Genomic DNA, 14,169 nt, shown 5'->3' on the forward strand with positions numbered 1-14,169 from the left:
TGAGTTTCAGCATTTTTAATTTTATACAATTCATTTATACATGTAGATTTACACTGCCAGATCCTTGTCTGAGGCTGTGGAGGGAAAACATTTAAAAATTAAAATGAATATATTGCCTGCACAAAAATGATGCTTTTCACCTACCAGGCTTGAAAATCAGAGAGCGCCCACGAACTGACCGACGTACGAGAGTGGGGGTCATCAAGATCGCCACAGATTCCACACAGTTTCCCAGCGTACCAAGGAGCCGCCTTGAGCGTGACGTTAGTGACGCCGATCTCCATTTGCAACTCAGATTCCAGTCCAGCATTTCTCTTCAGGACCACCACCGCCTCAGACTTGTCCCAGGCAACGCCGGACGACAGCAAAACCCCTGAAGGCGTCGTGTAAGGCAGCGGCACGACGTCCCCGTTGGCCTGCGGTGCAGACAGTGAACACATTAACACCAACAAAAAAAAGCAGAAAAATATGATTTTATGTTACCTTCACAACACCATCCTGGATAACGATGGAGAATCCCACTAGGAGGATTTGGAACACTGTATCGAGCCTGGTCCCAGTCCCATTGCAAGGCCCGTAGTAAGAAATCAGGCTGAACCAATCAGGAGACTTCTCGTTGCAAAGGCCCGTCAGCTTGTAAGCGGTTTTTGGTGCCAAGCTCGGCTGCCGTCCATTAAAAGTCGAGACCCGCAGGCCGCGTCTGAGTTGACAGACTTTCTGTCCAGCACAGTTCCAGGAGCCCTCGCTCAGTAAACACATCTGGCCAGGGCCGCAGGCTGCCTTCTCACACAAGGCGCCACCTAGAGGGTGGCACCAGCATCGCTCTGTGCAATTCTCACTGTACAGCTGCTCGTCCGGCTTTTTAAAAATAAGAGATCACGTGTAAAAATACAAATAAAGTAACACGCATTAAAAAAAAAAAAAAGTGCGTACAGCTTCTACACTTACCTGGATGTATCGACCATGAGCCACACACCCGCACTGGCCGACGGGTACGCATTCCCCGCCATCGAACACGTTCCCATGCTGGCACTGGCACCCTCCCGAACAGCCGACTGCCGAGGACCCCGGCCGGAGCAGAGCGGGACACGAGCTGGAACTGGCATCGACACACCGGCTTGGGCTGCTGCGGTCTGGACACTTGAAAGCTGATTACGAAAAATAAAATTTGAGAGTCATCCTTAAACTTGAATTTAATGAAAAAAAGGGAGGTGGGGGTGGGGTCACTCACAGCAGGGGCTCTTTTCTCTCCAGGAACCCACAGTTATCCCTTCAGCCTGGCAGGCTGCCGCGTAGGCTTCCAGCGCTAGACATACAGCTTCGTTATCATCCGCCCCCCCGCAAATGGCTCCGAGGCACGCGTCTCTGTATAGTTGGGGTTTAATGCCCTGGTTCCAGCAGTGATTGAATTCGATACTCGTGGCCAAGAGGAGGTCACAAACTGTTTCAGCCTTGAAAGACTGCGTGCACTGACCACAGTCCTTTCCACAAATCTCACTGCAATTCTGTCCGGGAGCGCCGACAGACCAGCTAGTCAAGAAATCGGCGATACTTTCGGCAAGATAACCGCTTTTTAACTCCAGGTCGTCCGATTTGTCCCCGTTGAAATTCCCGCAGAGGCCTGAAACTGTGCCGTTGTAACGCCGCGGTACGCTCAGCCTGAGATGCTTTGCGGCAGACAGCTCAAGCCTCACGCCAGCCACAGACGAAATGACTAACCGACCGTCATATTCATAAGCTTTGAGTGCATCATTACTGTAGGGCACCTTGTGGTCTTCACCATTTACCTGAAACGAAACAAAAATGTTAACATTAAAGTCAATTTAAATTCAATTGCAGAACTTACTTGTATTTTCCACCGCATTTCTGGATCCACGCTCATCTCCACTTCAGCTAAAACAAACACCAGCTTGCTCACGATAAAAGTGCCATCGCTGTGCTTCTCGAAGCTAAGCAGCAGCCGGTGGCCGTGAGTTTCATTGGGAGAGCGTTCGGACACTAAATAGGTGCAAGCGCCGTAGTGTGGTATTACTAAATTGTCAAAAGTGATGTAGCCAAACCCAGCAAGAATTTCACACGCTTCATTACGCCAGGGTCTTGAATCAAAGAGGCCAACGCTTGCTGGGAGGTCGTTTACGGGCTTACAAGGTGATGGTCTGCAAGACACTTTCCTCTTATGACAGTAACAAATCTGACAGCTTTTTGAGTCAGAAAAGTAACCAGGAAGATGGTATTGTCCCTCGTGTAAGCAGCCACAGTCTGCCTCCAATACGCAACGATCATTACTGAGGATATAGCCAGCGTCACACTGGCAACCCTCCTCGCAACCGCCGCTGCAGGTAGTTGCAGAGGAAAGTCCCGCACACGTGACGGGACAGCGGGGCCCGCACAGCTCGTAGTGACTGTTCTTGGGGCATCTTATACCTGTAGAAAGGAGGGTTAGAATTAAATATATGTAGTTAAAATAGTCAAATAAGGTGGTCTTTATTCTATGCAATTGATAGACTAAGCGTCGCACAGTACAATCTTGAAAATGTTTCCAAAAAGTTGGAGCACATTATATTTAGGTATGGATTTTAAAAAAAAAAAAAAAAAAAAAAAAAAAAAAAAAAAAAAAAAAAAAAAGGGTACATATACATTTTGGTAAGATATTCGATGTGTCTTGTCACACATTACAGTAATATGCGCCCCCCCAATCTGAACTCTACGACGACCTCAGGGCGCATGCTTTTTACGATCGTGAGCGTAGCATGTTTGTTGCTTCTTTCACCAAAGATCAGAAACGACTGTCTGTGAGTTTGTTTTAACTTAAAGAAAAAAAAAATAATGCATATATTTTCATCCACAACTGCTACACAACTCGCTGTTGTAGTAGACAGATGTTACTTTTGAAGTGTTGGCCAAGGACGTGTAATGTAGATAAATTTGATTATGCAAAAACGTTTTATGCACAAATATTTAATCCAATTTATTTAAGTCAAACAGTTAAATATTTACGACTGAAATTTATGTTTAACAGTTTTATATTGTTATGCCATCATTGAGCGTTTATTTTAGTTGCTTGAGGGATTCTGTTCCGACAGTTACAGGGAACAGGACCAACGTGTCTTGTGGCCTGTCCCGAGATTATATTACGGCTACATCAGCACGTGCACAGTGATTATGCAGACAGTTTTTTTGAAAAACAATACAAGTAGAAACCTAGCAAACTATAACTGCAGATAATTCCCAATATTTTGAACATATGGGTAGCAGCAAATTGGTAGTGCGCATTGGTAGAAGGGTTTCCCTGATTTTTTTTTTGGTCAACTTTGGAGGCGCGCATTATACTCGAGAAATTACGGTACTTTTAAAATGTTGACAACCCAAGTAAACAAAATGACAGTAGCTTGAGAAGGCAGTGATATTGCATTTAGGAAAAGATTAAAAACCAAAAAGGCCATTTACTCACCACAAAAGGTGTCACTCCGCCAGTGCCTGACGGGTAACTGAGCTGCTTGGCAGGCAGCTGAATAGGCTGCAACGGCATTGCAAAGGGCCAAGTAATAGCCTCCGTAAAAACAGGCGTCCGCTAAACAGTTCTTGAAGTAGGGCTTCGGACTCAAAACTAAAGCGCACTCTGCAAACGGGCCGAGTTCATCTCCGAGGACCCCGCAAAAATCACCCCCCTCAAACACTTTCATCGCATCCGAAGGGCAATTCTTTGGCGCGGAAGCGCAGCGGGACCGACAGGCCGCTGCTCCTCCCAACCTCCAGCTGTGAGCAAACGCGAGCGTATTTGGGGCTTGCTCTTCATCTGGCATCATTTGGTCATCGTAAGGGTCGGAGTTGGCATTCCCGCAGAGACCGCGAACGGATGATGCGTAACTGCCAGGGAGGACAACCACCATGGTGCCAGTTTTGTAGATAATCAACTGCAACCCTGTATCTACGTGAATAACTAGTGACGAAGGTGTGAGAAAAGCATGGACGTGGCCTTTATGGTGCAAGTATGGCAAAGGTTTATGCAGTCCATTAACCTGAAAACAAAAAAAAAAAATGAAATTGCAATCAGAATAATATTTAAAATTGTAAAGGTGGAGGGGAATAGGAACTCACAAATAGTTTGTCAGGATCTTCTTTGCGGACTACCATCTCCAGGTCGTAGATTGAAAGAGTTAAAGTTAGGCTATGGAAGAATCTTTTATGACAACTTGCGTCGGAGATGGTGATGTTGAACGGTGCAAATCCATTTAGATTGGAGTTCGTCTGAACTAATATATAAGCGCAACTGTCCCTGAAGTCATAACGATGTCCATCGAAGGATGTAAAGTGCAGCCCAGTGACAACGGTACAGTTCTGAGGTCTGTCAGCTTGACACACTCTTTTGTGAGGAAGTCGCTTGCAGGACATTCCTTTCGGGCACTGCGATGAGCTGCACTTGGTTTTTCCTGGTTGACAGATGCAAAATTGTCCGCAGTCATCCGGGATCCAGAAAGCAGCGTTGAGGTGGTAGTATTTGCCAGTAGAGTCCGTGCAACCGCATCGCCGAGGCGGCACACAACCCTCCGGACTGGCGAGGAAGCCCGGGTTACAGAAGCAGCCTTGGACACAAGCCTGATGACAGAGTCTGCTTTTTAATCCGCAGGTTGGGGGACAGGCTGAGCCACAAGTCTTGTAGTGGCTGTTTGGCGGACAGCTCACAGCTTAAACAATTGGGGGGGGGGGGGGGGGAGACACACACTCATTTAATTCACAATTGTCAAAATTCAAAACATGAACCTTGAGAAGAATACTTACCCATTGTCAGTTCAGGGGGGAAGTCACTTAACTCGTCACAAACAACAGAATAGGATGATGTCGCCTGTTTAAGAGAAGCCTCCGACCGTTTTTGCATGAAGTCAGCTATACATCGCTCATAAAAAGATTCCGGGTTGACGTGGCTGTGACAGCGCGCAAATTGACCAGTTGGATCGACGAGGTCGTTGCAGTGAATTTTACGACGGGCAGCGGTTCCGTCGGGCGCGTCTTCCATCAGCGAAGTAAGATTCAATTCCATTTTACAACCGGTACAGCAGTTATGATCGCCGTCAAAGATGCGATAAGCCTGTGCCAACTCCACACTTGTCGTGGCAGGTGGGAAGCCTTGCAAATGTATTCCGTAGTCGTCTTGAGGATCGCCGTTAAAATTGCCACACAGGCCATAGACGACAGCCTTATAGTTGGGGTCCAATCTTATTAGGATGGTGCTATTCCAGTCAAACAGTACGTTCAGCCCAAAGTCAGTTTTCAGTAGAGTTTTGCCTTCCTTGTTTGAAACTTCAATCTTACCACGAAGCAGAGTGACGGGAATGTAATTTACTTGACCGTTAACCTGAAAATAAAAAGGAGTATAGAGTCCAAAAAAATCAGGAGGTGCTGGTTTAAACTTTGAGAAACTTAACTTACTCGTATACTGCCCTGGTCCACAAAGGCGATCACAAACCCATACGCTTGTACAGTCACCAGCTGCATGGATGAAACTTCTTTGCAATCGCTCTTCTTTGACACCGTGAAAGGTGTCGTTCCACCTGCGCCGCCTTTGCTGCCGGAAAGCAGATAGGTGCAGGTACCCTTGAAGTCGTAGTTGAAGCCATCAAAAGTGTGGTAGTGGTGGCTTCCCCAGGTCCAGCACTGACCCGGTTTGCTCTCGCAAACAGTTACACCGTTGCTCAGGTAGCATCGCTCGGATATGTCGCATTTTCCCTCACAGGGATCTTGGTCTGGCTCTGATCAAAAGAGAAGTTGAAAACTACTAAAATGTACAAAGCAAAAAAGTGATAATATAATTTTCAGTCCTGGAAATAGCTCACCATCTGCGTGGCAGCCAGCCATTCCATCTAAAACCAGACAACTGTGCAAAGGTGGACACTTGTGAGCCTCGCAGATAAGTGGAGGCCCACAGGTGCAGTTCATAGTACAGTTTTGTAGAAGTTTATTTTCAGAGGCCTACAATTACAAAATAAATTAAAAAAAAAAAAGGTATGTTTACAATTACTTTTTTCCCCCCTAGCAAAGTATTTTTTTTTTTTAAAAAAATCAATGCATCACAACCTGAAAGCTCGTCCCTTCGTGCATGCAGCCACAAAGCTCTGCTGGAACACACTCATGCCCATCGTAAAGGTGATCGGCGTCACACTGGCATCCTTCCTCGCAGCTTCCGGGACATTCCGTAGCAAAGCTGATCTCGGGACAGAGCGAGGAGCAAACGTTGGCACATTGGCTGAAGTTGCTGAACTGAGGGCATTTCTGAGCTGGATAAAATAAGATGTGAAGGGGGTGGGGGAAGAAGTCAGATATTTTGTTAGTCTTAAAATAAAAAAAAAAAAAAAAAATTGCCAGCTTTCAGTTCTTACCACAGCCCGTGATGTTCCTCCAGGGGTGAACATTCACACCAGCCATTTTGCATGCTGCCTCATACATCTCTAATGCGCCACACAAAGCGTCCGTTTGGCTCTCTCCATCATTTGAGTTATTCAGGCACAGGGCGTAGTATTTTTGAGGGCATGTTGAATTGTGACAAGGTGAGAAGGGCCCTGTCGGCTGGGTGACTAGACTACAGGACAGGTCGGTGGTATTCTGTGACGCGAGGGACAGGCAACCGGGGCAGGTGCCGTTACACGTTTCGTTGCAGGAGGATTCAGAGCTTGACAGCTTCCGCGATTCCCCGAACATGTCTGAATCGGAGGTGGCAGTACAGTTGGGTAGCTGCAGGTCATCTGAGAGATCGCCATTGTAGTTCCCACAAAGACCACATGTTGACCACTTATAAGCATTTGGTAGCTTGACCTCCAAGTAATTACCAAGGTCCAAAATAATCTCTACTAAATGTGAAGTCTTGATAATCATCCGTCCGTTTTCGTGATGCACAGTTACATTGTTCCCTGAGAATGGGAGGTTCTCAGAAACTTCATTAACCTAAAAGAGGAATAAATATAAATCAACTGCAAACGGTTATGTGATTAATGATGACTATACCTACCTGTATCTTTTCAGGATAAGCAGTTGACATTTCAAAAGTCATATTGTTAACTTCCAGATAGATTTGGTAGCCTCCACTGTGGTTTGTATACAAAGAGATCAAAACTGGCTCCAGATTCGGGTCCTCAAGAGCGCACGTGCGAACCAGAGTGGAGTTGCACGTATCGTTAAGTTCAAATGCCAGTCCATCAAAAGTACTTAATTGGGATCCATTTATTGAGCAGTGAGCCTTTTTAACTTTGGGGTGGCAACCTTGAACGCCCCTAATAAGGGCGCACTCTTCATCCGGACTACATGGCGCGTCAACACACGTCAAGTTTCCACCGGGATGACATGAACACGTCTGCTCACATGTCGACACCTCCTGTCCTGGTAAGATGTACTCTGCAGAAGCCGATCCGTGCAGACAGCCACAGTTTGCCGGGTGGACGCAGCGGCCCGCGCTATGGAGTAAACCTGCTTCACAGAGGCAATTCTCGCCGATGTTTGGAGGCAGCTCGATTGTTAATTGAAGCCAGCCAAGGCAAATCTCGACAGGGGAGATACTCGTGTTGTAGGTCGTACTGCTCGGACAGGAATCATCTGCAGAGAATGGAGACAAAAGCCAAGGTCATAGTGCCAGTGTCTAATGAAGCATTAGTGCAAGCTTGTGGCCTTATTAAATCATTCGTGGGGGATAATATGAGACAATGGATTATGCTCATGAATTTGGCAGACCTTAATTTTCATGACAGGGACAAAATTTGACTTAAAATTGCAATCGGGTTGCAACACAAGTGCTGAGCAATTGAATACTCACAGCAAAATTCAGGAGTCCTCCAGGCATAAACTAAAGCCTTGCGACGAAGGCAGACTTCAGCATACTCAGCCAGGGAACGACACACTGCAGGCAGCACATCTCCATAAAGGCACAGGTCACTGACGCAGTTCTTGTAAAAGCTGAAGGGGTCCACTTTGCTATGACAGTGTTTGAATGGTCCATTAACTTCCAGAATCTTTCCGCAAGCGGTTGGGTCAGAGAAGCGGTTCAAAGCCTCAGATGAACAATTCGGACAGCTTCCACCTTGACAGCCTTCCGCACACCAGTGGTTTATTCCAACCCGCCAAGCTTTCCCAAATTGTTCTGGAGTGAGATTCTCCTGTGTGCCATTCACCGTGAGGTCATCGGCGGGATCAGAATTGAAGTTACCGCAAAGGCCGCAAGTAGTATTAGCGTATGTACTCGAGAGACTAATGACTATGAGCCCTTCTTTGCTAACGCTTAAAAAGCCAAAATTAGAGTAGATGTACGTGTGCAGCCCCAACGAGAGCACCAAGGCGGTTCTGTTGACATAGACTGGCATGTTCTTCTTTACGCCATTAACCTGGTGGTGGGCGGGGGTGACCAAAAAAAAAAAAAAATAAATAAAAACATTTAGAAGTCAACATCACAATAAATCTGATTTACTGAGCTATAAAAAAAAAAAAAAAAGTGGATCGGAAAGGCTTACCTCTATGCTGTCTGGATTTTGGCTGTTCAGTTTCACATGTTGGCCATTTATGCCGACAAAGACATTTTGTGCTGACTGATTATACGCATCCGTCTGCACGTCAACCGTGATGACATCGAGACCTTGCGACTGCTCACAGACGCCCAGTAACTGATACTGGCAGGTGCCAAGGAAATTATACTCCCGCTTGTCGAAGGTGACCACACGATGATCACTGTAGCGGCAGATCGTATAATTGTGCGGCACGCAGCTTCTCGTTCCGTTTTGAAGACCACAATACTCGTCGTCGCCACAATAAGCCTCGTGGCAATGGATCTGGTGGGTGTGGGGGTCACACGTACACAGTTTAGTACACGAATCAGCCCAAAAGGTCTCGTTGCTATGGTAACGGTCTCCGTTGTATGTACAGCCACACTGAGATGGGGTGACACAGGTGTCGCCATCCAGAAGAAACCCGGGGTCACACTGACATCCTTCTTCACAACCTTGGGCGCAGGGTGAATCGGCATGGCCCCCGCATGTGGAAGGGCAGGCTGTCCCGCAGGATTCATAATGGCTATTTACTGGGCAGAACAATGCTGAAAGAGGGGGGGGGGAGATGGAATGCTCAGAGTTTAAAATTTGCTTTCCAACATTCTAGAGACATGCTTACACCTCAAGGAAGACTGCTAATGTTTTGTACAAAGTCTAGTATGGCAGACTTCCAAAAGAAAATTTGTCAGAGAACCTGACTTTGCAGTTGTGGTGAACAGTCTCCCCAAAATCAAGGGGAAGAGGAGGGTGGGCTTACTTTTTTCCTTTTCACAATGCCAGGTTTCCTTAAATACACAGTTCTGACCCCTGGGGCAAGAGGCTGCTCTACAACACAGGGTGGCAGCAGAACAGCAGTTACACTTCTTAGTGCAGTTCACATTCCAAAGAACTTCCCCAACCTATACAGTGATGGACCAGAGTAGAAAAAGTTCCGGAATTAGTGATTTGCATATTATACAAGTCAGACCAAGCTAATACTGTAATAGATCAAGCTACATGAAAATCAAAATTCATGCATTTAGTTAGCTATAGAGCTTGTGTACGTGACTTCATTTTGCCAGTCAAACAGCGCTGCTCATCATTGTGGGGGACAATATTTATAATACAGACGAGACATATTCAGAGATCATTCTATGTAATACCAGCTGCAAAGACCAGAAAATATTGATGGATTTCGGCAACGAAACAATAGAGGGTGCCCAATCAAAATACATACGCGCCTGGTGTAGCGATCGCTTCATTTAAGGAAGGGATTATTCTTAATCTCAAATTATCCAAAAGTATAATGCCAAATTGGCTCATTTGAGAACAAGGCGTTAAAATAAAAAATTAAAAAAAAAAAAAAAAAAAAAAAGAGTCAAGTTTACAAAGGTTAAGTGTGGCTTTTGTGTAAAACCAGGGGTCATTTATTTAAATATTGGTATTGAATACTATCTGAAAAGATCGATGGATTCCAGCAAAGATTAACGTGTGGCCGAACCCTTCCCTGTTCACGAGCAGTCAAAACAGTCACTATGGTGGGATTTATTCCTGATGAGAACAGATCCAGCAACAAAGTATTCGTATGAGTCCAGACTTTTCTACGCTTTCAAATTTTTCCATGTAAACCTCCACGACTTAGTCACCAGATCCATGTTTCGATCCAGTTGTCCAAGACAAGCAGAACGAATTAAGTCCAATTTCTTAAATCTGCTTCGGCATTAAATACGGGACCTCTATGCAGAGTTTCTAATTTTTTCCGTGTACTGTCATTTATTTTCACCTTCTAAAATGTCTGCCTATCGGACAAGAGTATGGGCTACAAAACGTTTCCGTGTCATCTCCAGACTTAGCATTGAGCACTGCTTAGCTTGACCGGGAATATGGAGAGGTAAACAAAAGTCATGATTTTATGACGTAGGTCCACGAGCTCTATAGTAACAGGTTTGAGTTTATTTAAAAAAAAAAAAAAAAAAATACATTTGCTCACCTCATAGTATTGCCCAAGGTAGAAACAGCCGCATTGTTCAGGCCTGACACAGCCATTTGTACTCTGCAAGTATCCAGCGTCACATTGACATCCTTCATAGCAAGGCCATGGACAGGCTACATCAGATAAAATGGCACAGGACTCTGAACATGCACCAACACATACATTGTAGTGGGAGTGTCCAGTGCATGAAAGTGCTGCAGGAGAGTACAAGAGAATAGTAGAGTGATATAAAGTGTTGGGCGGAATTTTGGCAAATCTTGTGTAGCTTTATAAAACACAAAAACCAAAGACAAAGTGAAAAAGCTTACCACACTTATTCCCCCTCCATGGTTTGACCTCAGCTCCCGCATCCTGGCACGCAAATGCGTATTGTCTCAAACTGTCACAGAACAATTCCGTGTTATTTGACCTACACAAATCGTTCACACAGTTCTGGAAAAACGGCATTGGGTCCACGGCGGAATGGCAAACCCCAAAAGAGCCTTCAGGAGCAAGCAACGTGCCGCAGAGGTCGTCAGATTCAAATTCCTTTGTGGCATTGCATAAAAGACAGTCATGGCAGTCAACAGAGCAGTTTGCTCCCGTGGGAGAAAAGCACCGGGAAGATGGTTGCACGAAGTCATCTGACACACTTCTTTGCTTATTTGTAGCAGCAGTAGAAACTGAATTTCCACACAAGCCACACAGCCTCTTGTCTGTGGCTGGGATCGTTATTTGTATGATGGAAGGTCCTCCGAAGGTGACCACAGTGCTAGTGGCCGCTGCGATGATACGAGTCAGTAAACCAGAAGGCAGCACGGAGACACCGTTCATGTTAACAGGAAGGGCCTTCACGACACCGTCGATCTGCGAGCAACAGCACAATCATCATTATGGGAAGTTAAACTCTGCCCAATTGCAGCAATTTACCTCAACTTTTCCAAAATACTCTCTGGACAGCATCAGGCTCATGTCATTGATTCTTAGGTGCAGCCGCCGTCCGTGGAAAACGGCAGCAAATCCGGGATTGTCACATGGCTGGAATAGGAGGTGACGCAAGTTGTTGTTCAAATCAAATGCATGTCCGTGGAAGGTCTGCAAGTGTCTTCCGCCCATGATCGTGCATTTCAAATGCGTGGCGTGGCACGCACGTCGGCCGTGCTTGACGGCACATTTTGTCCCGGCTGGGCACGTGTGCCCTCTACATTTCACGACGTTGTGGCTCACGCACACACAAGAGCGGAAGCAGTTCTCGTCTGGGTAGAATTTTTCCTGGAGTTCATAGTAACTACCATTATGACTGCAGCCGCATTCAGAATTTGGGACACATTCCCCAGCACTGTGGAAAAACCCAGGTTTGCAAAAACAGCCCTCCTTGCATTTCTCGGAGCGAGAACTTGGGTTTTGAGCACAGGCAAACCTGTGACTGGAACAGAGGTGATATTCACTGTTTGGTGGGCACTTGAGAGCTGAGGAAGAAAAGAACAGTAAATTTAAACCAATTCTAAAGCCTTAAAGTCCCATTTTTCTTTATGACTTACGGCAGAAGCTGGAAGCTCTCCATTCATCCACACCAGCCCCCATTTCTTGACAAACCGCAACATAGCTGGACAGAACCTGGCAAAGGGTTGTCTGGTTCCAATTGCAGAGGTCGTGAACACAGTTATCATAGATCTCTTGCGGATCCACAGTTTTGTGGCAGCGCTGGAATGGCCCCTGAGGATCCGTTAACCTTCCACAGAAATCCTTCCCCTGATAAAGATCCTGTTTTTGTGGACTGCAGCCCGAGTTGTTCATGGGCACGTCCCAACATTCATGTTCATAGCTGGTCCTCCAGGGTCTGATGGCTTGCATAATATCAAAGTCCTCTGGCACCAGGTCATCCTGCGGCTCATCGTTAAAGTTCCCGCAGAGTCCACACAGATTACCCGCAAAGACCTTGGGCATCGTGACAGTCACAATGTCCGGGCTGTATGTCACAATGACACCAAAGTCTGTTTCTATACACCTAGCCTGTCCTTTCAGGTACAGCATTACTTTGCCTTGGCTCAAAACAGAAGGAAGGTTCAGCAGCTGACCGTTGACCTGAAACAGGTTAAAAAAAAATGAAATACCAAATATCAAAAACTTTAAATGCTGCGTAGAAGAAATGAACTTACCATAACCTTGCTAGGCCACATGTATGACATCTGAATGGAATACCCAGTGACAGACATTTCGACGTGTCGAAAAATCTTGCCTGGCTTTTTGACGGTGCTCTGAACCTCAACACTGAAGTCTTGCAGCTCTCCCCACGCGGGACAGTGCGACGTGAGTAGATAACTACAGTTTCCGTGAACTTCAAATATCCGGCCATCAAATGTGGTGACGTGAGGCTCTCCTTGAGCCACGCAAAGGCCGGGTCCGCCGGCGTGGCAGCCAAGGACTCCATTTATAACCTTGCAGACTTCTCCAACCTGGCAGCGAGACTGAGCGCACATTACGGTCTTAGACTGAGGCTGGCAGAGGCATTTCTCTTGACACTGCTCCCCCTTCCAAAAGGTCTTTGCGGGGAGATAATAGGAGCCATTTTGAACACAACCACACATGCTGGGCAAAACACACTTGCCATCACTTAGCAGATATCCCCTGTTGCACTGGCATAATTCCACACAAGGGAGGGAACAATTACGGCGGGGCTCTGGGTCACCACATGTAGCCTGGCAGGAAGAGCCACACTCCTCATAATGGCTATTCACCGGACAAGCCAGATCTGTAAAATAAGTTCACCTTTTAACGCTTCTCATTGAACAACTTAAATGAAGAATTTCAGAACTTACGGCACTTTGTGACTGCTCTCCAGTTTTGGACCCTGCCCCCAAGCCTCTGGCACATGTTGGCATAAGCTGTAAAGACTTTACATACTGAACTGGCCGTTCCACTGAGACACAGGTTGTTCTCACAACTATGAACAAAGGCTTTAGGATCAATATAGACATGACAGCCACTAAAAGGTCCATCCTTCCTCTTCAGTATAGTGCATTTATTCTCAAAGGATTTGCCCTTTTTGCCAGGATAGGATTGCGTGGGACCACACACTTGACATTGGCCATCTTCACAGTCTTCCATACACACAGCCGTATTGCTGTCCAACACCCAGGGGAGAGTGAAATCTATAGTTCTGGACTGATTAGTACCATTAGAGACAACGGTGCCATTGGAGGTGCCGTCATTGGCATTTCCACAAAGACCACACAGAAGTCCGTACAGCTCCGGGCCTGCTTCAACATGAATATTATGAACCCAGTCATACTGCAGTGTTATGCCAAATGAAGTATCCAGAACAACACCAAGACCACTTGGATACACTCTTAGGATCCCATCACCCAAGATGACGGGCAGGTACTCCCTATGTCCATTAACCTGGGAATTACAAAGACAGTGAGAGAAAAAAAAACAAAAAAACAAAAAAACAAAACATGAATGTACCATATTTTCCATATAAGGCGCACCTTCAATGAATGGACTATTTTAAAACTTTTCATATATAAGGCGCACTCCATTATAAGGCACAGAATAGATGCCGGGGTGACGTTATGCATCCATTAGATGGAGCTGCACTAAAGGCTCGGTATCAATCCATGTCTAAGGCGCACCGGATTATAAATCATACGTCATCTTCTACCCAAATTAGAAGGCTTTTAGGTACGCCTTATA

The 14,169-nt window shown here is 46.0% G+C and overlaps 1 protein-coding gene across 1 annotated transcript in view; it reads right to left on the reverse strand.

Moving 5' to 3' along the window:
- The window catches only part of LOC133501459 (IgGFc-binding protein), a 17,559-nt gene continuing 3,390 nt past the window's right edge, over positions 1 to 14,169 (reverse strand). Inside the window, exons 4-26 of the mRNA XM_061821240.1 lie at positions 13,293 to 13,875; positions 12,633 to 13,225; positions 12,015 to 12,558; positions 11,404 to 11,942; positions 10,803 to 11,340; positions 10,492 to 10,688; positions 9,280 to 9,421; positions 8,490 to 9,067; positions 7,799 to 8,363; positions 7,001 to 7,581; positions 6,375 to 6,936; positions 6,073 to 6,272; positions 5,832 to 5,967; positions 5,428 to 5,747; positions 4,780 to 5,353; positions 4,099 to 4,685; positions 3,452 to 4,019; positions 1,847 to 2,424; positions 1,232 to 1,787; positions 949 to 1,148; positions 484 to 858; positions 145 to 416; positions 1 to 74 (exon numbers count right to left, since the gene is read on the reverse strand). Coding sequence (XP_061677224.1) covers positions 35 to 74; positions 145 to 416; positions 484 to 858; positions 949 to 1,148; positions 1,232 to 1,787; positions 1,847 to 2,424; positions 3,452 to 4,019; positions 4,099 to 4,685; positions 4,780 to 5,353; positions 5,428 to 5,747; positions 5,832 to 5,967; positions 6,073 to 6,272; positions 6,375 to 6,936; positions 7,001 to 7,581; positions 7,799 to 8,363; positions 8,490 to 9,067; positions 9,280 to 9,421; positions 10,492 to 10,688; positions 10,803 to 11,340; positions 11,404 to 11,942; positions 12,015 to 12,558; positions 12,633 to 13,225; positions 13,293 to 13,875 — 9,828 coding nt within the window. The 3' untranslated portion in view covers positions 1 to 34. The remainder of the gene's footprint in view (positions 75 to 144; positions 417 to 483; positions 859 to 948; positions 1,149 to 1,231; positions 1,788 to 1,846; positions 2,425 to 3,451; positions 4,020 to 4,098; positions 4,686 to 4,779; positions 5,354 to 5,427; positions 5,748 to 5,831; positions 5,968 to 6,072; positions 6,273 to 6,374; positions 6,937 to 7,000; positions 7,582 to 7,798; positions 8,364 to 8,489; positions 9,068 to 9,279; positions 9,422 to 10,491; positions 10,689 to 10,802; positions 11,341 to 11,403; positions 11,943 to 12,014; positions 12,559 to 12,632; positions 13,226 to 13,292; positions 13,876 to 14,169) is intronic.

This window comes from Syngnathoides biaculeatus, chromosome 5 (assembly GCF_019802595.1).
Source record: "Syngnathoides biaculeatus isolate LvHL_M chromosome 5, ASM1980259v1, whole genome shotgun sequence".
Classification (NCBI taxonomy): Eukaryota; Metazoa; Chordata; class Actinopteri; order Syngnathiformes; family Syngnathidae; genus Syngnathoides; species Syngnathoides biaculeatus.